The sequence below is a fragment of the Cnephaeus nilssonii genome (genome assembly GCF_951640355.1).
Source record: "Cnephaeus nilssonii genome assembly, chromosome: 4".
Classification (NCBI taxonomy): Eukaryota; Metazoa; Chordata; class Mammalia; order Chiroptera; family Vespertilionidae; genus Cnephaeus; species Cnephaeus nilssonii.
Window position 1 is genome coordinate 63,603,180 of NC_137075.1, and position 26,285 is coordinate 63,629,464.

The 26,285-nt window shown below is 48.0% G+C and overlaps 1 protein-coding gene across 6 annotated transcripts in view; it reads right to left on the reverse strand.

Moving 5' to 3' along the window:
* Nucleotides 1-200: 200 nt before the first annotated feature.
* The window catches only part of DAPK2 (death associated protein kinase 2), a 114,721-nt gene continuing 88,636 nt past the window's right edge, over nt 201-26,285 (reverse strand). For 5 of the 6 annotated variants that reach the window (XM_079769280.1, XM_079769278.1, XM_079769279.1 and 2 more), the window contains 8 exons: nt 25,640-25,769; nt 20,022-20,070; nt 19,188-19,214; nt 15,744-15,896; nt 14,644-14,689; nt 3,056-3,145; nt 2,852-2,935; nt 201-427 (listed from right to left, as the gene is read on the reverse strand). In XM_079769280.1, coding sequence (XP_079625406.1) covers nt 347-427; nt 2,852-2,935; nt 3,056-3,145; nt 14,644-14,689; nt 15,744-15,896; nt 19,188-19,214; nt 20,022-20,070; nt 25,640-25,769 — 660 coding nt within the window. In that variant the 3' untranslated portion in view covers nt 201-346. Of the gene's footprint in view, nt 428-2,851; nt 2,936-3,055; nt 3,146-12,354; nt 13,321-14,643; nt 14,690-15,743; nt 15,897-19,187; nt 19,215-20,021; nt 20,071-25,639; nt 25,770-26,285 lie in introns of those variants that run through there. The other variant, XM_079769283.1, reaches the window with a different exon arrangement.

Below are 26,285 nucleotides of genomic sequence, written 5' to 3' on the forward strand. Positions count from 1 at the left end.
ACTGCCTGAATCTGACCTTCACCATGGATGACAATGTTCATTTACATTGTTTTCTTAAGTCCACGCCTGCACCCCACGTTCTGAAGTTGGCAGACGGGTGAGAGCCCGTTTTATGGAGAATAAGAGCTTTGGGAATGCTGGCACCTCCTCCGTAGGAAAAGCCACAGCTCCCAGGGTCTCCTGGATCCCCTGCAAACCCTTCTGAATCCTGCAGGCCCGTCTCTCTTGCAACATGTTCAGAAATGCAGAATGCCTGGGTGCTGGTGACAAACAGGACCAAGAGTCTGCACAGAAGGGGGCCCCGCTGGGCCTGGGCCTCCCTGGCGGCCCCTGAGAGCCGGACCAGTTAGGAGGTACTGCTCCTCCTCCGGGGGTGGAGGGCTTTCCTCTTGGCGATGTCTTCCTCTGTGTCACTCTCACAATTCCTCTGGAAGAAAAAAAGAGGCCCAGGGCAAGAGGGTCATGAGCTGTCAGGAATGGGGTTGTGCCACACAACCTGGCCTGGTACACCGGGGCCAGGGGGTTGCAAGCCAGAGAGGTGGATGTTGAGAGGAAGGTTGTTGTTCTGTCCAGAGACTGGGCACGGGGCGGATAGGGCGGGGAAGGACCTGAAGTGAGGCCAGATCAAATGCTAGGAGGAAGGAAAACAGGCACCCTCGTGTCTAGGGGGAAACAGGTGCCAGGAGAAGCCAAATTACAACAATAATGAAAATTGTATCTGGTGGCTGCCACATGACCAAGACCACTTGGATACATGGTCTCTGGTCTGATAGGCCTCCTGAGCTCAGACTAGAGAAAAGGGGGAAGCAGGGAGCCACCGGGACCCCTCCCCCTAACCCCTGACAGTGACCACTCTATCCCTCCTCTTCCTCCGCTGGCTTAGGCTGCACCTTGAGTGAGCCTTGCCATGCGGTTTTTCCAGGGAAATAGCTTTTGTGCTCCATTTTTATGAGAGAGGAAAAAATTCAAGTACATTCCATGGCTAAACCAAAGCTGAGGCCCTGGAGGTCACAGTGCCTTTCTCATTCAGGCCACACTGATCTACTGAATTATTAAAATTACTAAAAGAAGCACTAATTCAGAAAGACTTAAGCAAGTTATTTAGAAAAAAATCTGCTGTAAGATGTTCAATTTTAATGCTTCCTAAGCGAAATGACCTTTTTTTTTTTTTTTTTTTTTTTTTTTAAGGAAAGTCCCTTTGGGAAACTTTGTAATGGATGTCTAGGACCCAACCCTTTTCCACTTGCAGGGTGAGTCATTGTGCTAATGGTGCTGAGCATTCGAGTAAAAAGAGGACTTTTTAAAATGCTTATACAAGGACAAGTCTTAGGATAGAAATTGATGGTCTTTTTAATACTCTCTGGTCCTCTCTCCCCGCGGCCTGCGTTATATCAGGGCAACGCAGCTGGAAGGCATGCCTGCTGTCCACGTATGCCTTCCCAGGGTCTTCTCCCCTTCCCCTGGTCTCAGCCACTTGGAAATCCAAGGTCAAGATCAACTTTAGCCAAATACATCCTGGACCAAGCCCGGCTATAACAATAAAAATAACTCAAGCTCCGCTGAATAGCAACTTTTTAGTGTGCGTCCGAGCCAAACAATAAAAAAGTAAGCTGGGGAAAAGTCTGCCTGTCATTAACAGGGATTTTCAGAGGGAGCGAGTCCAATTCCTTTTATAGCGGATGAGGAAAGCGAGCAGGGAAGGGACATAGCTTCGCCAAAGCCACGTAGTTGTTTCAGTTCTCTGGAGCCATAAATCCTCAAGTCCTGAGCAAGAGCAAGAATCAACAAGAGCTGAGTCTGAAGAAAGAGGAGCCCAGGATGTGTGGGGGGAGGGAGGCACACAGGGGCTGTACCGGGTCCTGGGATTCAGCCCGGGTGCTGTGTCCTAAGGCTGCTCAGGGCTGACTGCCCATCTGTCTCAGGCAGCTGCCTTCCAGCCCTGTCCTGAGCAGGAGTCACCTTCTGTCCTGACCTGTGCCACCCCAGACACTCCTGGGGCCCTCACCACACTCAGCGAGCAGTGAGGAGCATCTGTCCAGGGAACTTCTAACAGCTGAAATACTGGCACTGCATTCGGAAGCACTGGCACTGCATTGTAAAGTCTACCGGTGTATTTTAGACAACAATAACCGCGAACGTGTATTGAGCACTTGGAGTGTCAGGTTCTAAGAATATGTCATCATTTAATCCCCATGACTGCCCTATGGGGGTGGGAACTATTGTTAACCCCATTTTATGAATGATAACATTTTGGCACAGAGAGGTTAAGTAATTTCCTCCAAGTCACACAGCTATTAAGTGGCAGATGTGAATCCTGGCAGTCTGGCTCCAGAGGCCGCACTCTTGATCAGTGTATTGTAAGTCCCTCAATTTAAATGTACACAAAAACGGTAACAAGCTAATCAAATATAAGATATCTAATTATTATGATTGATGTTCATCTAAAGCTACACAGAAATAGAACAATTGAAACATGAATATAAACCTCCCATTCTGCAGCAGATCTTTGGATTGCCAGGAATACATTTTGGATTGCCAGTGGTAGTCTCATTATCCAGAGTCCTCAGGTCCCAGCAGGCTACCTGTCCTCAGGGAAAGGCTGGGCAGTGAAGCAGCAGAGGCCGTGCCTTTGAAGGCCCACCAGGAGAGGATTGAGATCCTCCAGGGCTATGCTTCTCCTGGCACCATCCAGCTGGTCCCTCTGAACACCAGGCCCCCACTAATCACAGTGCAGAGGAAGGCAGACCAGCAGAACTGGCTGGAAACAGTTAAGACCCAATGCTCCCCTTCATCCCCGGGCTCCAGGCCACCCGCGAGTTCCATCCCAGAAGAAGGCACCGGGTTTATTTACCAGGCTGTCATCTGGCCTCAGGTGCACCTTCTTCATCAGGGAGCGGGTGAGGTGGTTACACAGGGAGACAATGCTGAAAGAGAGCTGAGGGAGGGGGAGAAGAGGAAGTGCCAGGTGAGAACGTGCACAGAGACCCTGGAGGGAACCAGGGACCCACCTGGGCCCCCTGCACCCGCAGCCCCCCACCCCGAAGCCCTGACACACCTTCCACCGTCTGCGGACATACTGCTTCTTGAAGTTCTCCAGGTTGACCACGGACTCCCTGCGCACCAGGGCTTGCTGGTTGTCCACCGGCTGGGAGACAAAGCAGAGCATGGCAGCTGATGTGAGCTTTGGGCAGCAGCCACCCCTCTCCACAGAACCCCCAACCACACGCCATCCTGACCCTGGCACCCTCTGCCGGGCAGCGCGTGCGGAGGGATATCACACTGAGGACAACGTTCACAGAGGTCCCAGCTGTTCCGGAGATGCCCTTGGTGCCCCTGAGCTATTATTACCACAGCCAGATGCACACGCCAGCAGGGCAGAGGCGGAGCTTCCGCAAGAAGAGAGGGAGGCAGGGCTTCCGATCACCAATCACTTTGGGGAGGGGTCACTGTACAGTGGTCTAGGATGCCCACTGTGCACTGGGCCTGATGGGCTTTAGCAAACGGATGCCTTGTTGGCAAACAGGACGTTGTACTCCATTCAAAAATAAATGGAAGTAAATAGGGGCTTTGATGGAGGTCAAGAGGAAACGGAATGTGTAGTTGCCTTTCGTGGCCTGATAGTCAAGGCTCAGCTTAAATCCTGACTTCTCCAAGAAGCCTGGATGACTTTTCTGAGCCTCAGTTTTCTCATCTGTAACATGGGGATAATAAGTAACATTGTATATTGGGGTTGTTTAGGATTGAATGACTGTGGGTATGTAAAGTGTTTAACCTAGAGATGCTCAATAAATAGAAATAAATTATTGATAGCCTCCCTGCCATCTCCATCCCCTCTTTTTAAAACTTATTTTATTTTAAAAATTGCTTTATTTTTACCAAGAAGATGAATATATTTAATGTATACAATTTGATGAGTCCATTCCCTCTTAATTCCTTCCCTTCTGTAAATAAAACAAGGTTTTCTGAGACCAAGAGACGGGTTTTGGGGGTTCTATGAACTTCTGAAATGGTTTATAAGTTTTAGTGTGTAAACTTGAAGGTGAATGTTCACAGCAGCATCATTCATAACAGTCAAAAAGTAGAAACAACTGAAATGTACATTAATTGATGATGGACAGACAAAATATGGTCTATCTACACAATGGAATATTACTCATGAAAAGGAATGAAGTAGTGATCCGTGCTGCACATGAATGAACCTTGAAAACATTATAAGTGAAAAAAGGCAGAAGCAAAAGGCTACATATTGTATGATTCTATTTGCATCATATGTGCAGAAGAGGCAAACCCATGGAGACAGACGATAGATTAGTTGCTAGGGGGTGCAGAGAGGGAAGAATGGGGAATGACTACTAAAGGGTATTAATAAAAGGTTCTGGAATTATACAGTGATGATTGCTGCACAATCTGTGAATATACTAAAAACCACTGAATTGTATACTTTTAAAAGATAAGTTTATACAATGTGAATTATATCTCAATTAAACAATTTAGAATTTATGTGCAGATACACATTTCTTCTGAGGAGCGTCGATAGCTTTCACCGATTCTCAAAGGATGCTGGGACCTCAGGAAATGAACTGCCCAGGATGGTCCATAAAGTCCAGCTCTACTTCTCTCTCTGCTCTGATGGCCTGCCTCCACACAACAACGCCTCATTTGGCACCTCAGTGAATGAGTGCTGGTCTTACTCTTAACCACACTTGTTTAGTTTCCATCATGGTGCTAGGCTCCAGGGGAAGCCGGTGCACACTGCTGGCCACACTGCCCTGGACTTAACATCTTCCATGTCCACCCAACCCCCATCGTCCTGGAAAGCCCCTGTGTGTTTCAAAGCCCAATTCAAACGTGACCTCCTTTAAGACAACTTCCAAGAAATAACGTCACTCTCCCCAACGTGATCAAAACACACATGAGCGCCCTTATTACATATATCACCCATCTCAGTCCCACTAGTGGAAAACAACCTGAGGGCACAGAATTTTCTTCATGTGTTTGTCAATGTTCCTGGCCCCACCTCCTTCCCACTCAGAGCATTCAACAATGGGTGCTGACTAGTTGTATGTTGAAATTGTTTCCCTGAGCTGTTGAAGAGACCAACTGGAATAAAACCTAGGACTTAGGGCATGCTCACTCCTGCCAATGAGAGACCAGGCACCTGGGTCAGCATCCATGACACCATGACAAGGTGTCATAACACCATGACTCCCCACAGCTCTGCCTGAGAGTCAGCAGAGTTCTGTCAGGGGTAAGGGGGGACGGGGGTCAGAGAGGAGAGTGTACACAACCTTGACACGTGAGAGAGAGCTATGGTAAGTCACCCCCCCAAATTGGAACATAGTGGTTTAGATCAAAGAGCGCAGGAGGACAGAAGCGAGGGGGAGGAGAAAGAAAGATGGAGAGGGAAGAGAAGAGCATAGGGCACTGAGGGGAGCATCGGGCCAGCTCTCCCACTCCTTCCTTAACTGCCTTCACCTCCTCTGCCACACCTTCAAGCCCAGCCCTGGGCTGAGGACTCACCTGGAAGGGAGACGCAGAAGAGAGCAGAGCCTGCCCATTCCTGGTATCAAAGCCTTCCGGCAGCTTCCTGGCACTCTTAATGTAACTCAACATGTTCACCAAGACCCCCAAGGCCTGAACCACCTGGGTCCTTCTCCAACCTGATTTCCTCCCTCTCTCTTTCCTCTCGCTGTGGCTCCCATCACACAGGTCTGCTTGCTAGTCCAGGAACCCATGGTCTCAGGGTTTTGCCCTGGCTCCTTCATATTCACTTTGTCACTTTGTTCTGGTCCTTGCTTAAATGTCACCTCCTCGGGGAGGCCTTCCTTGATCATCTACATAATAAAAGCCTAAGCCACCATTACAGCAGAATGACCAGAATGCCTGGTCACTATGATGCGCACTGACCACCAGGGGGCAGATGCTCAATGCAGGAGCTTCCCCCTGGAGTTCAGTGCACTCCCACAGGGGGAGCGCTGCTCAGCCAGAAGCTGGGCTCACAGCTGGCGAGCGCAGCGGGCGGTGGCGGAAGCCTCCGTGGGAGCACTAAGGAGCAGCGAGCCAAGTGGTAAGGAGCAGCGAGCAGACAGGTGGTAAGGAGCGAGGGGTCCTGGACTGCGAGAGGGCGCAGGCGGGGCTGAGAGACAAACCCCCCCCCCAGTGCATGAATTTCGTGCACCGGGCCTCTAGTCTTGTATAAAATAGCACCCAGCTGCTCCACACAACTCACTGTGCCTGTGCCCTACTTTTTCCCAGCATGTGTCACTGTCATTTTATTCTGCATTTGTGTGGGGGTTTTTTGTTAGTTCCCCTCTCCTGTACCTCCCAGCAACTAGTGTCTCCTTTCCAATGTGATTTCCTGCCTTCCCAATCCACAGAACATGTCTACCTCTAACTTCACTGGTGCCTGCAATTCACCTTTGGGCCTAACCCTTGCAGGGGACACTTGCACTCCATTTGGAGAGTTTGATGAGGCGGGAGGAGTCTACCCACTCACTGACTGGCACCACTGCCAAGAGAGAGATGCCTAAACCCCATGGCTGGAAGGTCAACATGCAGGCTAGGGGGAGTCCCGTTTATGAGAATCCCATCTTCCAACGGGTCTAGCAGTGCCAGCGACAGCAGAGAGGCCCAACTAAAATATCAGGTGGGATCACTCGCAGAGGCCATTCATGGGAGGTGATGCAATTCCTTCTAGGGCCCTGTCTATATGCTACACAAAACAGCACGCACTCTGAGGAGGCCTCCGGGGCTATAAATCTATCAGCCTGGCCCTTCCTAATCAATGGCCTCCTTCCTTGGTTGCTAAGAGAGCTCACCAAATGCTGACACTCTCATCTAAGCCTTGAAAAATCAGAGATGTACATTCCGCAGTGAAATCTGTTCCCAGAAGGAACGTGGCACTAACACTTCTGATAAATTGAGAGCATGAGGGGGGGTGGAGCTATGTTCTGCCTGACCCCCACCCCCATCTCTCTGTAAACAGACAGTGCCCACCTTCCTCCGGCCTGTAGTTCCTCGGGATACCAGAGAGTCTGGGCAATTTTGACCAGGCTCCTAGGAGCATGTTTTGTGTCTCAGGAAAATGTCAGGGAGGCAAGAAGACAGAATGCTGTGGCCGAGGTCAGGTTTTGTTTTGCAGACGCAAATGCCTTTGAAAAAGCCCAGTGGGGTGACCTAGGTCAGCACCCTCTTCCACAGAGCAGGGAAGATGAAGCAGCAGCCATCCTCCAGGTATAAAAAAGAACCCTGGCTTTTCAGAAGAGGCACTCCGGAAGATTTTTCTCTAAATTACCAGGCCTCCTCTAGAAACTGCGAACAGATTGCAAGTTTTCAAACCTCCATCTGTGCCATTTCTCCAGCCCCATCCTCCACTGAAAACCAGGGACACCTGAGTGCCCACTTCCCTCTCCTGCCCAGGTCTGTTACTCTACCCCCCACCCCCTCCCCTTCGCCGATCTCTCTATAGGCAGCCCCTCCACCTCTGCCTTTTGCTGGCTGGTTTCCTGGCTGAAGCCTAGACTCTGCCTAGACTCACCTCCTGAAAGGAGCGGCGTGTGAAGCTAAGAGGTGCCCGAGTCTCTGCCTCCTTATAAACAGGTGGGGAGAGCTGCAGAAATGATGTGTCCCTGCAGGTTGTCCCTGCATCGAACAAAGGCAATGGAAAGAGGCAAGAATGCCCTTTTCTTTGCCTGATCTGGTCTCACGTTTCCCAGTTAGGTCTCAGCATGGAAACTCTCACTTCTAATCCACTCTCCAGGCCCTTCAGTCTTCTGAGCCATTTTCCGTCCCCAGGAAGAGCTTCCAAAGCTCCCCCTTCCGTACACAGAAGACAGGTGACCGGAGAGACACAACCACCAAGTGCCACGTGTGGACGGTGTTTGGATCCTGATCTGAACAGACCAACGACAACAGACCATCCTTGAGAAAAGTGGGGACATGAGTACGGAATGTGCATCCAGACGATGTTAAGGAATTCATCCTGATTTTGTCAGGTGTGAGTGATAATGACACAGTAGTGATATTGATAGGAAAAGTCCTTATCAGAGATTCAAGCTGAAGAATTTGTGAGTTAAGTAAGTCTGAATTTTCCTTTAAAATGCTCCAGAAAATGTAATGGTGGAGATGAATGAGACAGAACTGGCCACAACTTGCTCACTGTTGAAGCTGGGTAATAGGTACATAGAATTCACTATACCATTCTCAATACTTTTTGCAGGTTTTGAAAAATTCCCATCACAAAAAGTTAAAAGCAAAAACTCTCTTTTTAATCTCTGTAATCTCCACTTCCCAGTCCAGGTTCCTGGCCCCAACCTGGGTTTATCCCCACCCCTCCAAATCCTACTCAGCCACAGTTTGGGGTGGGGGAGGGGAGGGTGTTGAGAATGCTTCTGCCCTTGGCCTCCCCTCTCAACTTTGCTCAATCTCTCTCCTGTTTTCTGGAATATTGGGTACCTCTATTTTATCACTCACTACGGCCTATCCCGTCTCTCAGTTGGTTAGGTCCCCGTTTATCCCAGAAATGGAATCTTTTATCCAGGAGTTGTCTTGTCCTTATCTGTCACCTCCCTTCAGAGCTGAGCACAATCAGTGTTTGTTCCACTGAAACTGGCCCCTTCTGCTCCTCAAATATGCCCACTGCTGGGTCTCTGCTCCAGGGCAGAGCCTTCTCCACAGGCCAAGAGTTTCACAGACAAAGGAGCAAAGGCCATTCAGTTCCGTAGACATTTGCAGCGGGGATGGTATCTGGGCACAAAGCCACCTCCCAAGGGGCCGACTGCACCATGTGATGGAGTGAGGTGGGAAGCCTCCATGTCCATAATCACCTGTAGGGGAGCGTGGGCAGTGCTGGGAGCGGGTGCATGGAGGAGACTCTGGCTTCTCCTGTCATTATTATTCCTCACACCCCTTCAAGGCCAGCCGCCTGCATCGCAGAATCAGTGCGAACCCCCCTTTGTGTGCCATGTGCATGCCCTTCAGAGCAGGGACAGGCTGCCGCCTTCCCCAGGAGCCGACTCCAGCTTCCCTGGGAACCGTTATTCAGGAAGATGTCACACACTCCCCCTCCCCGCCCCAAGAGTCCAGGATGGCATTTGCACAGAGCACAGCGGCCGACCTTTCATTAACAGCCTAGTGAATGAAAACTCTGACGGCAGAGGGGTCTGCCCACAGAGCAGTGCCCCAGGCCATTCTCCCTCTAAGTACCAGTGCCAGGGACACTCAGATACCTAGGGACCATCAGCCCCACCCTGCCCTTGACCCCATTGCTAAAATTCCAGCTGTGGGCGTGTGGGGAGAAGTTCAGCAGGCCCCCTGGCTGGGTATCCTTGGGTTCTGAAGCTAAAAGGTGATGCATGTTGGACTGGCCAAGTGGCGGGGAAGGTTACAGTCTTCTCTGATTTCCCTGAAACACTTGGGGGCATTTCTCAGTTCACTGCTATTCGTCTTTGGAAGTTCTTAGTACAGAAAAGGATCTGTGTATAAAGTGTCTAAGCGACAAATCATTACCAATGACTGGACTTGAACATAAAGAGGACAACTCCACTCCTGTGAGGAAAACCTCCTATGGTTCTGACTAGCTGGGTTACCTTCAGACAAGTCCTGCCCTGTAAAATGCTGTACGGGCGTCTGGTGGTTCACCTCTGAGGACCTGCATGGTGGCTGCTGCCAGAATTCTAAAATAACCCCTTATCCCTCCCTCTTCCCAGTCTCCCTAATTCAAATCATCAACCTCTTACTCTTTTATTGCATTTTATTTCGATGTCCACAAGAAAGTTTCCCCTGAGTGGCTCAATCGGGGCTTCCTTTCCTTAGGAAACCTGGCTGTGTGAGGTCAAGGTCTGTTGACACGGCCAAAGGACTCTTTAAGGAACAGGGTCTTATGCCAAATGAGTACATCACATCCTGGGACAGGGCATCCTTGGAGAGATGACAGATGGGTCATTTGTCCCAATTCTCCCAGGCAGGGCATAGGAACAGCTTTGCCATCTTCTATGGATTCCAAGATGCACATTTTTGGATCTCTGAAATCAGGACTTGTCTCCCAATCCATGGCATCATATCATAACTGTCGGTCTGAAGTGAAGGCAGGTGTTCTCACTGCTTCTACCAGCCATCCGGGCCGCCAGCCGTCGGGGCCACCAGCCTCAGGCTGTCTGACCTAGAGTCTCTGCTTGAGGTTCTTTTGGATCACACTGATTGCGCAAATTCACAAAGCAAGAGGACCACCACCCGGAGCTCCTATTCTGAGAGGAGGGTTTGTCATCCCGCCTCAAGTGCCAAGGTTGGAACTCATGTTCTCTTGCTTTTCCTTTCTCATGGTGGCCTTATCCCTTACCCTCTTAGTACAGGTGTTCCTCTTTGTGTGTGTGTGTGTGGGGGGGGGGACGGGGCGGGGGGTCTCCTATTGGACTTCCCATCTTGGGCTTTTTATCTTTCTTATTTTTGGTACATAAAATAATGATGTGTCTTATATTTGATAGAAACATGGTTTCTTCTATTTGATGAAAAAAGTTTGTTACAACAGTATATATATTTGAAATGATCCAGCATGCTAATAGAAAAGGAGGTAGACTTTTGAAGACATGGTTTCATGAGATCAAAATCTCATGTCTCATCCTAAACCACTTCCCATCTGTGCTGCTCACTAGGCATTTCCCCCCAGCATATCGGGCCACTGACTAGCCTGGCATCCATCATGGCTCCCCATGACTCTTGGGATAAAGGCAGAGCTCCTTGATATGGCAAAGCCTTGCTGGTCCTGCATCCTCTCCAGTCACATCTACACAATCCTCTTATTCTCTCCCCTCCAGCTTTCCTTCTATCTATGTAATTTCAGCCTCCCATGCCTCCTCCCACCACAGAGCCATGGCATGAGGGCTCTGTAGGGAACAGTTCTTTCTCCCTAGTGTGCTTAGCTGATCTCAGCTCAGCATCACCACCTCATGGATGCCTTCCCCGACTAGATCAAACCCCCATTGCAGGCTCTTACAGTAATTCATACTTCTTCCCAGCATATGTCCCAGCTTCAGTTCTACATTTCTAGAATGTTCTTGATTAATGTTGGGATCTTTCACTGGTCTGCAAACTTTGTTAAGGCAAGAAACATGCCTGTTTTCTCTTAGCTTTGTATCTCCAGTGCCAAACCAAGTACCTGGCAGTTGATAGGTGCTCAGAAACTATTTGAGAATGGGTGGATGGTTGAATCTGCATATCACCTGCCTCAGAAGCAGAGAGAAAACTCCTGAAGCCTGGGGCAGTGAGGGGAAGCAGAAAGGCAACAGACTTCTGGGATACCTCCACTTTTGCCACAATTATGCCCTTGGGCAAATCATATCCTCTCTGTTTCCTCATCTCCAAACTGGGAATAGCATTTACCCTGCTTCTCTGACAAGGGTATGTTGGGAGTGTATTAAGACACTTGGAAATGATACATCTTTTCCCCAACCCCCAAGCTTCTAGCACAGTTCTGGGCCCACACTCAAGCTCTGTCTCTCTGAGCCGGATGATGGGTGCTCCTCTGGGAAATGGGTGATAAGACCACACAGTCCTCAGGGGTATGCTCAAAGCTTGGGGTCAAGAGGGGACCACTGAACCTTGTGCTTCCCAGTCTTAATGTCCACCCTCTTCAAAAACCCTCATGGAGTTTCTCTGACCTTTCAGGGCCCGATGCCCTAAGTACGTAAGAAAAGGAACCTTCTTGCGAAGTCCCGTTGGGTATTCATTCCCAACACAAGGTTGAGGCCCTTAGCCAGAGGGAGGCAGCTGGAGAAGGGTGAGATGCTGCCCTCCTCCTGCTCCGTGGGCAGAGCTTCAGACAGGCTCAGGCTGGACAGGAGCCATGACCGCACCCTCTAGGACATACTTCTCCATCATCTGAAGGTACGAGGCATTCCATCTATACCTGGCAGAATATGTGAAGTTGCTTATTTTACCACTGGGGTCTGAACTTTAATATTAAGATGGATATGTACATCAAAGTCTCACAATTTCTCCCCATATACCTCATCTTAGAGTCAGGCATCCCGAGTTTCAGTTTCATCTGTATCAACCAGCTATGAATGACCCTGAGTAAATGATTTTCCCTCTTTGAGTCAATTTCCTTATCAGATAAATGAGAATAATAGTAACAGCAATAATAATGCCACCGACTTTCCTGTCTTGCGAAGTTCTTTTAGGGATCAAAGACATAAGGATCAAAGATGTAAGTGCTTGGTAAGTGATGTCAATGCAAATGAGAAATAATATTTTCTCTGTGCATTTAAAATTCTTCCTTCTGAAGCAGGAAAGCAACAAGCTGACTTACTATTGCCCCTGGTTAGCTCAATATTACCCAAGATCTGCAACCCCCAAGGCATATAGGTGGGAAGTGAAATGTGCACAAATCCATGATCACACATCAGTTACCAAGCATTTCCCCAGAGCCAGCTGTCCTCCCTCTAGAGAAAGATACATTGAAGGGTATTTATTCTCGTTTGTTTTAACAGCTTGGCTGCCCTGTCAATCCCTCATCCCAGAAAACCAGGTTGGTGAGAGGAGGTGCAGAATGAATAACTCGCCAGTACCTCTGTGATTCTGGATTCTGGGAAGGGGGTGGAAGTCTATGCTACGGACATACATCCCTGCAGGATAACTCTAGTTGATGCCCAGCAGGGCCGTTGGAACATGCTTCTGCAAGCCGTCCAGGAGGCATTACTGACTAGATTCTGGTGCTCAGAGCTCCAAGCCGGCCAAGACTTCTTCGCTGCCTGATCTGCTGCGCAGCTCCGCTAGGGGCTCACTGGCGTCCCGGTAGAACACAGAGCCCAGGCCATCTGTGCTCCCACTCTCCAGCTGGCAGCTGCCCACCAGCTCCTGGATCCACTGTAGGTCTGCTGAGAGCTCCTGCCTCAGAGCTTCAAACTGCACCTGCAGATGGTCCAATCTCCTGGCCATGCTTCCGAGGCTGGACCCTGTGGTCTGGATGTCTTTTCGCAGGAGCCTCTTCAAGGACTCCACTTTGCGGAACTCGTACCTGAGCTGGGACAGGTCGTGCCGGGCACTCTCACTCTCCTCTCGGTACCAAGCTTCCTTCTCATTGAAGATGGAAACCAAAGCTTCCACATCGTCCTGGATGGTGTCATGGGCCCCTACCAGGGCATGGCATCCCTGGTCTACCCAAGCCACATCCTCCATCACATGAGCAAAGCGCTCAAAGTTGACATAGGTGTTGTTGGGAGGCATGCTGGAGTGGCATTTGATGGTGTACTCTCTCAGGCGCTTGGTCTTCAGCTGGGTGGGTTCGGTCTTCCGCTGTTCTGGGGCTCTGACTTCTCCTTTGGACTGGTGGGTGTTTAGACAGAAGAGCCAGAGTTAATTTGACTCCTGCTCCAAAGGGCAGTCCGAGCTGGAGGCAGAAGACACACAAGCAGCCTCTGGCATTCACTGCATGCGTCAGGCCATGTGGAGGACCAGGGTGGGATGAGCACCCCTACAGACCATCATAAGGCGAGGAATACAGGGGTGCTGCCTGCATGCTCACTTCAGGGCAGGGTGGCCCTCAGCATTAGAGAGTCTTCACGTGCATAGCATTTAGGGGCGCTCACACAGACAGGCAGGCTGCAGCACTTTGCAGGCATCTATCTATTCAAGGCCAGGAGCACGCAAGGCCAGGTCTCACAGTGGGAGGCTGAGTGGCCTCTTGCCTTCAGGGCCAGTTGGCCTCCTGGACCTTGCAACACTCAGCAGGCTGAGCAAGGAGGCAGCCCAAGAGACTCCCTAGCTCTGTGCCTTGAGCTCACCCCAAACCTGGAGGGCCCTTGGCCTTCCTCATCCTTCAGTGAGCAGAGGAATCTGACCTTTCTGGAGCACTCCAGCCCTCCCCCACTACCCCTCCTCTGTACCCTCAGATCATCCTCGCCAGCTCCCTCATTTAACAAATAGTTCAAGGGAATTAGAAGTCCTATTATGTCCCTAGAGTACATCTGCTCAGTTAACAGAACTAGTAGGGCCAGAGTCCCAGTCTCCTGATTCCCACCCTCCCAAGGGCTTTTCATAGCACTTTACTGTGACTAGACCACAAAACCCCTGGAAAACCAGCAGCCGGAAGCGCAATTACAAAGCAGGTTAGGCAGGGAGTCGCCTTTGTGCCCGTGTCCTCCCCAGAGGGAACGGAATTGCCCAAAGAGAGCGGCTGCCTCTTCCCACCAGGCCTCCATCTCAGAGCCCCCTTCCCTGAGGTCTCACGGTGCCTGAGGAAGCCCGGTGACTGGTTTAGTGCCTTCCTTTACTCAGAGCCCCAAAAGTCAGAAGGAGCCCTGGTGACAAAGCTGAGATTTTTCATTGTTACCAATCTCTCTCTACAACTGGGAACAAGAGCGACACATCATCCGACAAAGAACACTTTGTAAGATGGCCCTAGAGAAAAAGGGTTACAACTAAGGTTTGTGAGGGTTGCATTTTATAAGTCACCTGAACCCATGAAATAAAAACGTAAACCTATAAACCTATTTGAAAAAGACCCAGAACCTTGGGGCCTTCCAACTAGCTTTCGTCTGTGCCCATGGGTCAGTATTTCAAGGGCCCTCTGCATCCAGCCACCCCAGCCAGCCCTGGTGACAGAGCGGAGACCTTCCTGCTCGCTGGAACACATCACCGTGCCCTTACCGTGATCCAGGGGTGTCGGAGAGCCTCTTGGATTGTGAGCCGTTTCCTGCAAGGAGGACCAGAAACAGAGGTGATCCATGAGGACAGAAGCTGAGAGCAAAGGTCTTCATTTTTACTCTTCTTAGACTAGCATTTTGGCATTCTTTGATCACTGCCATCAAACCAGAATAATGGGGGATGCAGAGATGGATGGGGAACTGGCTGAATTCTCTGCACTCCAGAGAAAATGGTCCAGACAGACCCCTCTGTAGAGTGATAATACATAAACCCTCTTCTTTGGTCCCAACGTTGAAGGTCCTAAAGCCACACTCTAGGAGAGTCGTAAGTGCTCTTTTGAGCTTCCCACTTTCCATTGTTAAACCTTTGGTCTTTGTTTTCCTGTTTGCCTCCCAGATCCCTTCTCAGCTCTGCCCTTCACAGTACCCAGGTGGGGTGCTGCTGCCTAGCACTGCCCTTATCTGGAGAAATCAGGCTCCTGTACTGTAGAGGACCCCACTTTGGCTCTCTCCAAAGTCTGTAGGACCAAGAAGCCATGACTTTGTAGAATCTGCAGACCTTACTCCTGCCCCAGGTAGGCAATGCTCCGAGCACCTAACTCCCTACAATTCCCTGCCCATCTCCCGCTGTGACCCCACAGCCACAGAGCTCACCCTGGGTCCTGAAGAAGGGATAGGATTACTGTGTCTCCTATTCTCCCACTTTTTGGCCTCTCTGAGCTCACCTCCCCCAACTCCCACCTGAATTGGTTTGAAACCTGCAGCTTTCCTTTTCAAATTCTAGTTATAGGTGTTTTGGGGACAGACTGCACATAGAGAAACCCAGGCTGACTTCCAAATACACACACAGTCACACACACACTGCACACACATAGATACACACTGTGCACATACAGTTATTTGCATTTCAGCAGGAAAAGAAGCAGAAAGACTTGAGCAAACAAGATGAATGCCAGTCCACACTTCTCAGCACCTGCCCAGATTAGACCACAATGGCACAGATGACAGCCCGTGACAAAGTGGGGACAGACTGACATGTCTTGGGGAAGGGCAACAGGGACAGGTCAGTACCTGAGGAGCCCGTGCCTTTCTCTGTCCTCTTACCGTGTCTCTTTAACCAGAAGCTTCCGAATGAAGTCCTTGGCCAGCTCACTGGTCTGACTGAAGAATTCCTCATCAAAGTCGTAACTCACCGCTGTGATATTTGCCAGTGTCTCCTGCTTCGTGTCTCCCAGGAAAGGGGATGCTCCACTTAGGCTGAGCACAGAGAGAGAGAACACGTGACCACAGGAAAGTAGATGAATAGGGGGGTGATGGACTCAGGGAACCCTGACTCATACTATTGCATGGGGTTGGGAGGCTCCCAGCAACACTGCCTGACCCCTCTAGGCAGCCAGTCAGCAGCCTTTTCAACTGAGTCCAATTCAATACACTTTATGGAGCTCTGACTAAGCACTTGACAGAAACTGCATCTTCAGGAGACTGGACAAAGGAAGGGAGAGAAGCACAGCAGAACAAAGAATATAATAGAAGGACAGACAAAGGACTGTGGCAGCACAGGAAGGAGGTGAGGCCTAGTGCAGGCTTCACGGGAGAGTTGACACTTGTGTCAGTTGCATCTTGAAGAATGAAGAGGTTGTCAGCAATCAGAGAAGGAGATGGAAAGTATTCTAGGCTAAGGGGGCAATTTGAGCGAAGCCTGACAGGTGTGGAAGCAGATGGGCCATTAGGGACTAGAAGGGGGTGTGAGGTTCCCCTGAAAGGTTTGTGAAGGAGGTGTCATTTAAGTAGCAACTCCTGAATCTATTGTCTCCTAACACAGATGCCAGTTGCTTATGAGAAACCTCTACCTAGAGGTGCCATTTTCCCAGAAGTCACTGTGCCTGAACCTCCCTCCTTGAACTCCCTGCCCGGATTAATGATGCTACTTCACAAATGTATCCAAGCTGGAAACACAGGGTCATCTCTGACTCTGCCTTCCATTTCCTCACCTCATCCAACTGGTCAGAAAGTTTCGTTGGTCAAATATCTCTTGAACGTCATCCCCATCCACACTGACATTTTCTTAGCATAGTGAAACAGAAAATATTTGATATTTCAATCTTAGGTTCAGCCTAGGTAAGTTACTCAACTTCTCTGATCTATAGTTTTCTTGTCTATAAAATGAAGAAAATTAAGTCTCCACCTCACATGATTGTTGTGAAGAGTAAATCTATATATATAAAAGCCTAAGCGACCATTACAACCGGTCAACCAAATGACCGGGGGAGACTGGTCGCTATGACAACACACTGACCACCAGGGGGCAGACGCTCAATGCACCCCTGGTGGTCAGTGTGCTCCCACAGCCAAGCTCCCACAGTCAACTTCCCTCGGCCAACCAACCTCCCATGGTCCCTCTCTCTCCCTCCCCCAGGCCAGTAGGCCCCTATCGGGACTGGGCGAGACAGTCCCTATCGGCCCCAATTGCCGGCTAGGCCAAGGGACCCCACCTGTGCACGAATTCATGCACCGGACCTCTAGTATATATATAAAAGGATCCATACAATCACGGCCCTTATTAAAGATCTGAAATTGGTGGCCATTATTATCGTCGTCGTTAGAACACAAAGAACCTTATATGGCTCCCCATTTTCTATAGGAGTAATTTTCAACCTTTCTCACTCATGGCACACATAAACTAATTACTAAAATTCTGCAGCACACCAAAAAATACATTTTTTGTTGATGGGAAAAAATAGGTATAATTTTGATTCAATCACACCAGACAGCTATTGTTGTGTTGGCTGTTGTCGTTTTTTAATTTGACAACCTAAGGGAGAAGAGGTCAGTGCCCCTGACTAACTAGTCGGGTATTGCATGTTTTAAAAATGCTTGTGGCACACCAGTTGAAAATCGCTGCTCTATAGGATCACATCTAAACTCCTGAGCAAGGCATCAGGAGTTATTCCCTAACACATTCTTTGCACATTTCACCACATTTAACATGCTGTTTCCTTCCTTAGCAGGACATTTCTTCCATCCCTTTATACCTGGAGAATTAACCTCATTCTGTACAGTCCAGTTCAAATAAAGTCAATCAATCAAGCTCCTTCTCCTCCCCCAAACCCATTAAACCTTCTGAATCCCCAGCAGACCATTGCCTCTCCCATCTGTGTCTCACAGAGGCGTGTTCATACCTCCACCATAACCTTGGTCCCACTGGGTGAGAGATAGCTATCTGCAGTCATTCCCCACCCCACCCCAACACAGGGAGCTCCAGACTAGCAGGGCAGACTCTCCATCATGTCACTATCCCAAGTGCCTGGCACAATGCCCACCATGGAGCAGGCACTCAAAAAATTGTATGGAACTCAAATGAGCTACAAGATGTCTATGTGCCCTGTACACACTGGAATTCTTTAACATTTCAATGTGGGCACCAGAGTTCTGAAGAAACCAATGTTTCAAGAGCCAACGTCTGACTATTCTGGATTTGATTTGGAACTATAGAGCAATGCACCAAATTCTCTCTCTTTGCATTGAATTCCTCTGGGGCTTTTAAAATAATTGGTTCCCAGATCCCACCCCTAGTGATTCTAATTTAACAGATCTGGGGTAGGGCCTCGACCATGGTTGGTATCAAAAGGTCTTATGTGCAATCAGGATTTAGTTCCTCTCTGCAGCTCAAGGGGGTCTCCCACATTGTACAGAACTCCCAATCCAAGTACTACTGGTCAGAAAACTAGTTTATGGGGGTGTTGGGAGAATGACCCCCTCAGCTGTTGAGTCTGGCTGTGGGCTGACTCTCACCCAGTGTGCCACAGAAATAGCCTTTTGCAGGTGTGCTGTGAGGGGAAACTTTTTGGGAAGCACTGATGGAATAAACAACCACTAATCAGCCGTGTACTAGGTGCCAGAGCAGTGCCAGGAAATTTGCACATGTCAGCTCATTTAACCCTCACAACACACCCCTGGTGGGAAGTTTGTGATTCCTATTTTTCTGATGAGAAAAACAGGCCCAGAGAGAGTTAAGAATCTGCCAAGGCCACAGAGATGGAAAGTGTCAGATCCACTACACACAGAGCTGTCTAGGAAATCTCTGCTTGAGCGACTTAAAACTTCAGGAGCAGAAAGGAGAGACTCCAGGGAGAAAGGAGGAGGGAGAATGTGAGAGCTGGGGAAAGAAGGAAGAAAGGGAGAGAAGGAGGCAGGATCAGGGAGGGCATAATGACGTGAGAGCTGTCACAAGGCTTCTGAGTGAAAACTGACATTCTCACAGCAAACTGGTCTGGGTGAAGCAGAGAGGTGGGCCCGGCCACGGTGGGGATGCAGACACAGGCTGCACAGTGTGGAAAGCCACAGGCTGCTCTCCTGCCCAACCCCAACCCCAGGGTCAAATGTGTGGAATGGAGCTAAGAGGGCTTAGCCTCAGGTTTGCTGTGTGGCTCAAACACATCTGATTCATGGTGGGTGCTCAGTGTCAATCTGTCTGTCTGTTTGCCCCTCTCTCATCCCTCCTGCTTCCCCCAGGTCTAAGCTGGGACACCCGGGATCAGGGATACTCACAGGATGTAGGTGATGACGCCGATGCTCCTGCAAAACAAAGAACAATCAAGTCAGGGCCTCCTGGCTCTAATCCCAGACCAGCAAGGGACTCCCCGCATGGTTCTCAGGGGAAGTTGCCTCTTGCCCCTCCATGGCAGCCTCTGAATGCCATCTCGAGCCCCACAGTCCTCTCCATACCACTCTTCAGCAGCACCCAGGGAAGCATGTGGAGTCATCACTCTCTGGACATTGAGTCCGAGGACCCAAATTCAAGATCAGACTCCTGCTCTTGCAGGCTGTGATTGGGGCAAGTCCCTTATCACTTCTGAGTCTCTGTCTCCTCATACAGTGAGGACAATGATAACTACCTCACAGGACTGCTGCGAGTATTTTAGAAAACCAACTAATCAAGGGGCTCAGCCAACTATAAAGCACTGTTCAAATGAAACAAGTCCTGTCTGTGCAGAGAATCAATCACTGGGGTATCCCCAGGCCCACCACAGAGCCTAGAACACGAGGCTCTCAGTGTCACTTGGTTGACTGACTGAAAGAGCTGTTACTACATTATCTCAATCATGGCCGTGGCAGGCTTCAGGGGTGGATCCTGGACCTCAGCCTCAGCTTTCCCCTTGTTCTCTGCCTCTGCCATGTTCTAACTGGTCTCAGCTCCAGGCCTAGCTGCCTCCAGCTGCCCAGGCCTCAGACCCAGCACACCTGGAGCAGCCAGAGGCTCTGAAAGGAGAGTGTGGAGAAAGGGGTTTTCATGGTCAAGAGGGATATCAGCCAGAGCCAGGGTCTGAGGCCTTCGGCCTTTGGGAGGATCCTGAGACCCCCTGGGTGGTCTATACAACTTACCACATGTCAGCCTCCAGGCCCAGGGGCTCATAGTTCACAATCTCTGGAGCTGCAAGAAGCCATATGGAGAGTCAGCAGAAGTATGAAGATGGAAGAGATGGCTGTAGGGAATTTTAGGGAGTTTGGTGCCAAATGTCTCCATCCTGAATCCCCAGTAAGGAAAATCAGAGCAAAGGAAGGAGATAATCCAGCTCTAAGAATTTTGAGGAAGTTAGTTGCCTGTTATCCTGGTAGAAACCTTTTACAAAGAGGCCTTGATTGTGAGGAGAGGGAAAGCACAAAGGAATGTCTGGAAAAGGAAGAAGAGGGAGGGGAGAGGAAGATGCAAGAAGGGGAAATGGTCCTAGTGACGAGGCCTACTTGAGAACTCTCTGGTGGAAGACAGTCAGGTCAACACTGGAAGGTGATGGAGAAGATGGAAGAGAGGGAATACACACTCCTCCAAGTCTGGTCTAAAAGAGGGTACCTCCCATCTGAGGTCCAGATGATGAACTTGAGGTCCCTGAGGGGCATTTGGGGGAAGGTGTCGAGGAAGAAGCTGGGCATTGAGGAGTGGGCCACAGCTATTAAATTTGGAGTCATTGTATAGGTGGAAACAGGAGTTGTGCAAATGATGTGGTGGCCAGGAGAGGGTTCGGAGTCTAGGGAAGAAGACTCTACTGAAAAGAGGAGACTAAATGCCGCCCAGAGGTCAAGCAGACAAGCACTGGCAAGTGAGTATTGAATTTCACACTCACTGCAGTGGCCAGAGAATGCCCTGAGTGTGGGGAGTGGAGATAAGTGTGTAGACAACTCTTTAAAAAAGGTTGCCTATGAAATGGAGAAGAAAGAGAGGGCAGAGGCTAGAGAAGGGAGAAGGATTGAGCCTGTTTCACCACTAATGGAATAAGGTAGGAAGTGCGAAAGGCTAAGTTTGTTGACCTAGAGCCATGGTCGGCAAACTACGGCTCTCGAGCCACATGCGGCTCTTTGGCCCCTTGAGTGTGGCTCTTCAAAATAACACGGCCTGGGTGAGTCTATTTTGAAGAAGTGGCGTTAGAAGAAGTTTAAAAAATTTGGCTCTCAAAAGAAATTTCAATCGTTGTACTGTTGATATTTGGCTCTGTTGACTAATGAGTTTGCCGACCCCTGACCTAGAACAATATCAAAGCCACTGCATCTACAGGGTGTGCCCACCATTCCACCCTCCCACCTCCCCCTACTTGCAGAAACAGGAAGCCATTCTTCTGGCTTTGCTTATTTTTCAGCTTCATAAAAATGATGGCATGCTGCATGTGGTGTCAGTGGTTTCATTTGATGTGTTCCCCTCACTCAACATTATGCTTCTAGCATCCATTGAATGATCATCCACGATCTTACATTTTCTCTGCTAATTAATAATCCATTGTGTGGATATACATATATCACTTTTTTACTTATTCTCTTCTCAGTGATCATTTGGACAGTTTCCACTTCTTTTATTATTAGAGTACCATTTCTACGAACTGGTTTTTGTACATGTATCCTGACACACACGTGAAAGATTTTGTCTAGGACAGTGGTATTCAAAGTGTGGTCCACAGACGAATCGTTTGCAAATTGTCACTGGTCCAGACAAGGTAGATACAGAAATTGGGAGTAAGCATTTAGAGACACATACAGCACTTTGACATTCAGTGTGAGAAGCGCAACTCATTTTTCGGTACTTATCTCTATTCGACATACTTATGTATCGTTTCTGTCCTCTATGTGCTTTTGTTTGTCCATTTTGTGCTTCTTTCTGTTGTTTTTTTTTTCTTATTGTTCGTACAAATACTTACATTTTTATAATGGCTACCTTGAGACTTGACTATGTCTAACAAATTCTAACATAAGTCAACATTTTAACCTTCCTCTAATATAAACCCTAATTTCAAGCATTCTGTCAAATCTAATATTATTTTCTTCTGTTTTCAGTTGTCCTTTTTTTTATCCTCACAATTAAAACTTCATCATTATTTTAAATAGAAAATGTTTATGTTTGCCTAATGTTAACTGATTAATTTGTTCCTATTACTTCTTACATTGAGCTGTCCCTTCAGAGGTCATTTTCCTTAATTCATAAGTATATCCTTTAGAAATTCCATTTAAAAAGGTCTGCTGGTATTTGATTATTTGTTTTGTTTTTGTTGTTTTTTTATTTGTTTTACCTGAATCTTTTACCCTCATTCTTTTTTTTCTTTTTTTTTTTAAATATAGAATGCTTCACAAATATTCGTGTCATCCTTGTGCAGGGGCCATGCTAATCTTCTCTGTATCCTTCCAATTTTAGTATATGTGCTGCCGAAGCAAGCACTGCCCTCATTCTTGAAATGTAATTTTCCTGGTACACAACTATTTTATTTTCCTCAGCTCTTTGTAGATAATATTCTATTGGACACTGGCTTCCATTGTTGTTTTGTTTTGTTTTAAATTCTTCATTGTTGAAAGTATTACATATGACCCCTTTTCCCCCATTGACCTCTCCCAGCCCGCCCCTCCCCCCAGGCCTTCACCCCCCCCCTATTGTCTGTGTCCATTGGTTATGCTTATATGCATACAAGTTCTTTGGATGATCTCTTACCTCTCCCCCCCACCCAATCCTCCCCTGCCCCATTGTTGTTTGGAGAAGTATGCTGTCAGTCTAATTACTGTTTGTTTCTTGTTTTGTAGGTGATCTATCTTTTCTCTCTGGCTGGTTTTTAAGATCTCTTTGTCTTTGGTACTTTAGGGTTTAAGTATAATGTGGCTAGGTATGGATTTATTTTCTTTTGTTTTCTGTTTGATGTACACTGTCCTTTCGGTTTCTATTTTTACATCAGTTCTGAAAATTCTCAGCTATTCTTTTCAAATGTTGCCTCTCTATTGTCTCTGTTCTTTCCTCTGAGATTTCAAATAGACCTATGTTAGGCTTTCTTTTCTTAATCCTCATTCTCTTATCCTCTCATATTTCTATGTCTGTCACTTTGTGGTACTCTAGCTAATTTTTTCCAGCTCAGTATTCCAATTCTTCAAGTCTTTCCTCTGCAGTGTATAATCTGCTGTTTAGTCCATTCATTGAGTTTTAAATTTCTACAAGGATAGATTGTATTTCTTAAAGTTCTATCTGGTTCCTTTTAGAATTTGCCTGGTCATTTTTGACACTCTTTTGTTGCTTGCTCATTCTTGTGATTCTACCTTTTATTTCTATATACATTCCATTTATTTTATAGTCAACATCTGATCACTTCAATACCTTATGTCTTTGAACATCTAAATCTTGCTAGCCTCTGATTGAAATACTGATATGTGTACTTGCTTTTAGGAGCAGTCCTTCTATTGAACTTGCTGCTCACTGATCCAGTTCTAAATTCATTTCATTGGTTTTTGGGGTGGGACAGATTATGCGAACGGAGTTACTACCCTTACTCATTTCCTGTGAGTCCAAAATTGTTGTGTTTTTTTAAATTTTTTTTCAAGAGCCCAGTTTTATAGTGGGAGGGCTTTTGGATAACCAGGTCCACCACACTCCAGGAAGTGACAGTAAATTTTTAACCCTGGGTCTCAGGTTGAAATTTTAAAGAAATCATGGGAATAAGGAAAATGGTTATAACCCATTTCTCAGGGGTCTTGGGCATCAGAGTTTGGGCAGGGGCTTAGAGAAGCCACCCTACATATCTCTAAAGTACAAAGAAAACCAGTTTTGGGGCTGGAGCTGGCTCAGACTGTCTCACAAGAGTCAACTGTGTGCATCTCTTCACAACTCTGATTTCAGTGACATGTTCATGGCTTGAAATTGGAAAATACTAGAAATTAGGGTTTTGTTTTGAGACCCAATTGTTAGACATTTATCAGCATATGATTGGGCAAAACACTCCACAGTTGGGCCCTACTCATGACTATCCCATGTACATAACCAGTCTGTGTGAACTCTCTGCTCCATCCAGAGTGAACAATGAATTGTCCCTGATAAATACACTAATTCTGGCCCTATCCCCCTGCGATGGATGACTAAACCTGGGATGGGCTCCTCCCCTACCCTCGCTCCTTCCCCACTCCTCTCAGACACTTCCCCCACCCACAACTGCCCTTGTCCCTCACTGGTTCAAGGCCTTGACTGATCCCATTGACTTTGCTAGATATCTTGTTTGAACAGTCTTTGAGGAACTGCATTCAGAATGACCTACCCAGGGTCACACCACGAATTGGTGGCAGAGCCAGCTTGAACCTGGAGCATAAGACATCTATTATTGAACTTTTTCTGAGATAGCAATTACTGCCCACCATTCACATATGTAGTAAAAATGTATATGTTTATTTTGTTAAGTCATGCCAAGTGTTTAATAACAATAAATGGTTCAATTAGAAAGTCAGGGCAATGAGTGGCCATGAGATAGGATGTGATTAATTGTTCTGCCACCAATTCATGCTGTGACCTTGGGTGTATTATTCTGAATGCAGCTCCTTACCATCACTGTGTCTATCCCAATTTTGGTTGACCTTAACTAAATCCTCCAGCCCTCCAGTTCCACATTTGTAAAACTAGACCAGATGATCTGCAAAGAGCCTTCCAGAACTCTTATTTGGTGGCTTGATGTCTTGTTTCCACAAACTGTAAGCTCCTTGGGGCAGGGTCTCCTCAGAGAGGCAATCCAATATAATGGAAAGAGGATAGGCTTGGATGTTGAATGTATCTGTATTTGAATCTCAGCTCCACCACCTACTGGTTGCTTTGCCCTGAACAAAGCTCTTGATAGAGGAAATAATTACATCTGCTTCACGAGGTGGCTTGAGGATTAACTGAGATAATGTCTGAAGAGCACCAGGTATAGTACTTGGCACATGGCAAGGGTCCCCCGCCAGGGGGTCTGTGGGTCTCTGCAGCACCATACCATCATGGCTGCAGAGCTGGTATGTGTGGCCTAAAAATCCATCAGAGTGAGTGATCTGACACATTCTGTCTTCTTTTTTATTTAGACTGTGGTCAGAAGTTTCAGCCCCTGGGTTTTGGGGAGACCATGCCCTCCCTCCATTTTCAAGACCACTCTAACTCCCAAAGCAGAGACAGTGGTTCTCAACTCTCATTCCTTTCCCCTTTACAAGGCTGTTTCTTTGTGAACCCAACCGGCAGCCCAAGCCCCATGAGGGGGTTTCCGAGGCCTGGGCCAAGAGTGGGAGAAACAGGGGAAGAGAGAGCCGCCTGGGCCCTGCTGCAGGTGGGCCTCCTGTGCATAAATAAAGGACAGGCAGACAAGAGAGGCGAGTGGGAGGATCTGGCATCCAGCAGATGATTTCCCCTTTTCTTTTCAGAGAAAGTTGAATTTACAGGAATGCAATCGGGTGAGGTAATTTTAAATCTTCACAACAAACTCATCTAAGAGCTGGAGATGGGACCAGCTCTGGAAAAGTTTAACTCTGCAAAGGCCTGTAGCCCCACCTGGCCTTCCCAAGCCAACCTTGGACCCTCACCCAAAGGCCCAGCAAGATATTTCCTTTCCCACCCATTGGGTTTCTAGGGGGTCTCGAAAACATCATCTCGTAGACCGGAAGCCATAGCCCCAGACACCCGGACTGTTACTGGGATTTCTTTACCTTTTGATAATCAGATTCTTAACTGGGAGAGAAATAGCCCTAAAACTCACCAACAAATTCTGGTGTGCCAAAAATGTTCTTAAATTCAACTCCATCTTCTATTTCGTGAGCAAGGCCAAAGTCAATTAGCTTGATGTGTGGAATGGGAATATTCTTGTCTAACAACATAATGTTTTCTGGCTGGAGAACAAAAAAACAAAAAAAAAGGAAAGGAAGAAAAAAAAGACAGTAATTAAAGCCCTGTTTTGTGTTTTTGCTTTGGGGCTGGGGTGGAGTTTGGTGTTCTTTTTTCAGAGACTAAAACAACATAAACTATTCTTATTTTTGTGTCCTCAGTCTTCTCCTGTGAACTCAAAAATAGGCACAGCACTGAGGGCAAGGCCTGGGTTTTACCAAACCTTCTGCTCCTGCTGCTCTCAGCACAACTGGAGACTCTAGCTTTAATACCCTTTCTGTTTCTGAATGACAGATTCCTTCAGTGCAGTGTCTCTGTTTTCTCATCTGTCAAGTGGGGCCAGGGAGCTACCTACAGCATTTCCCATAAACAAAACCACTCCCTTGGTTTACACTTGGTTAACTGGCCTTTGTCTCTCTGACCACCTCTTTCCCCTAGCAGGTCAGCTTCCTGTTGACAACACTCTTCTCCTCTAGACTATGGGTGTGGCTCACTAGTCTCTATCTATGTGTTTAACTAAT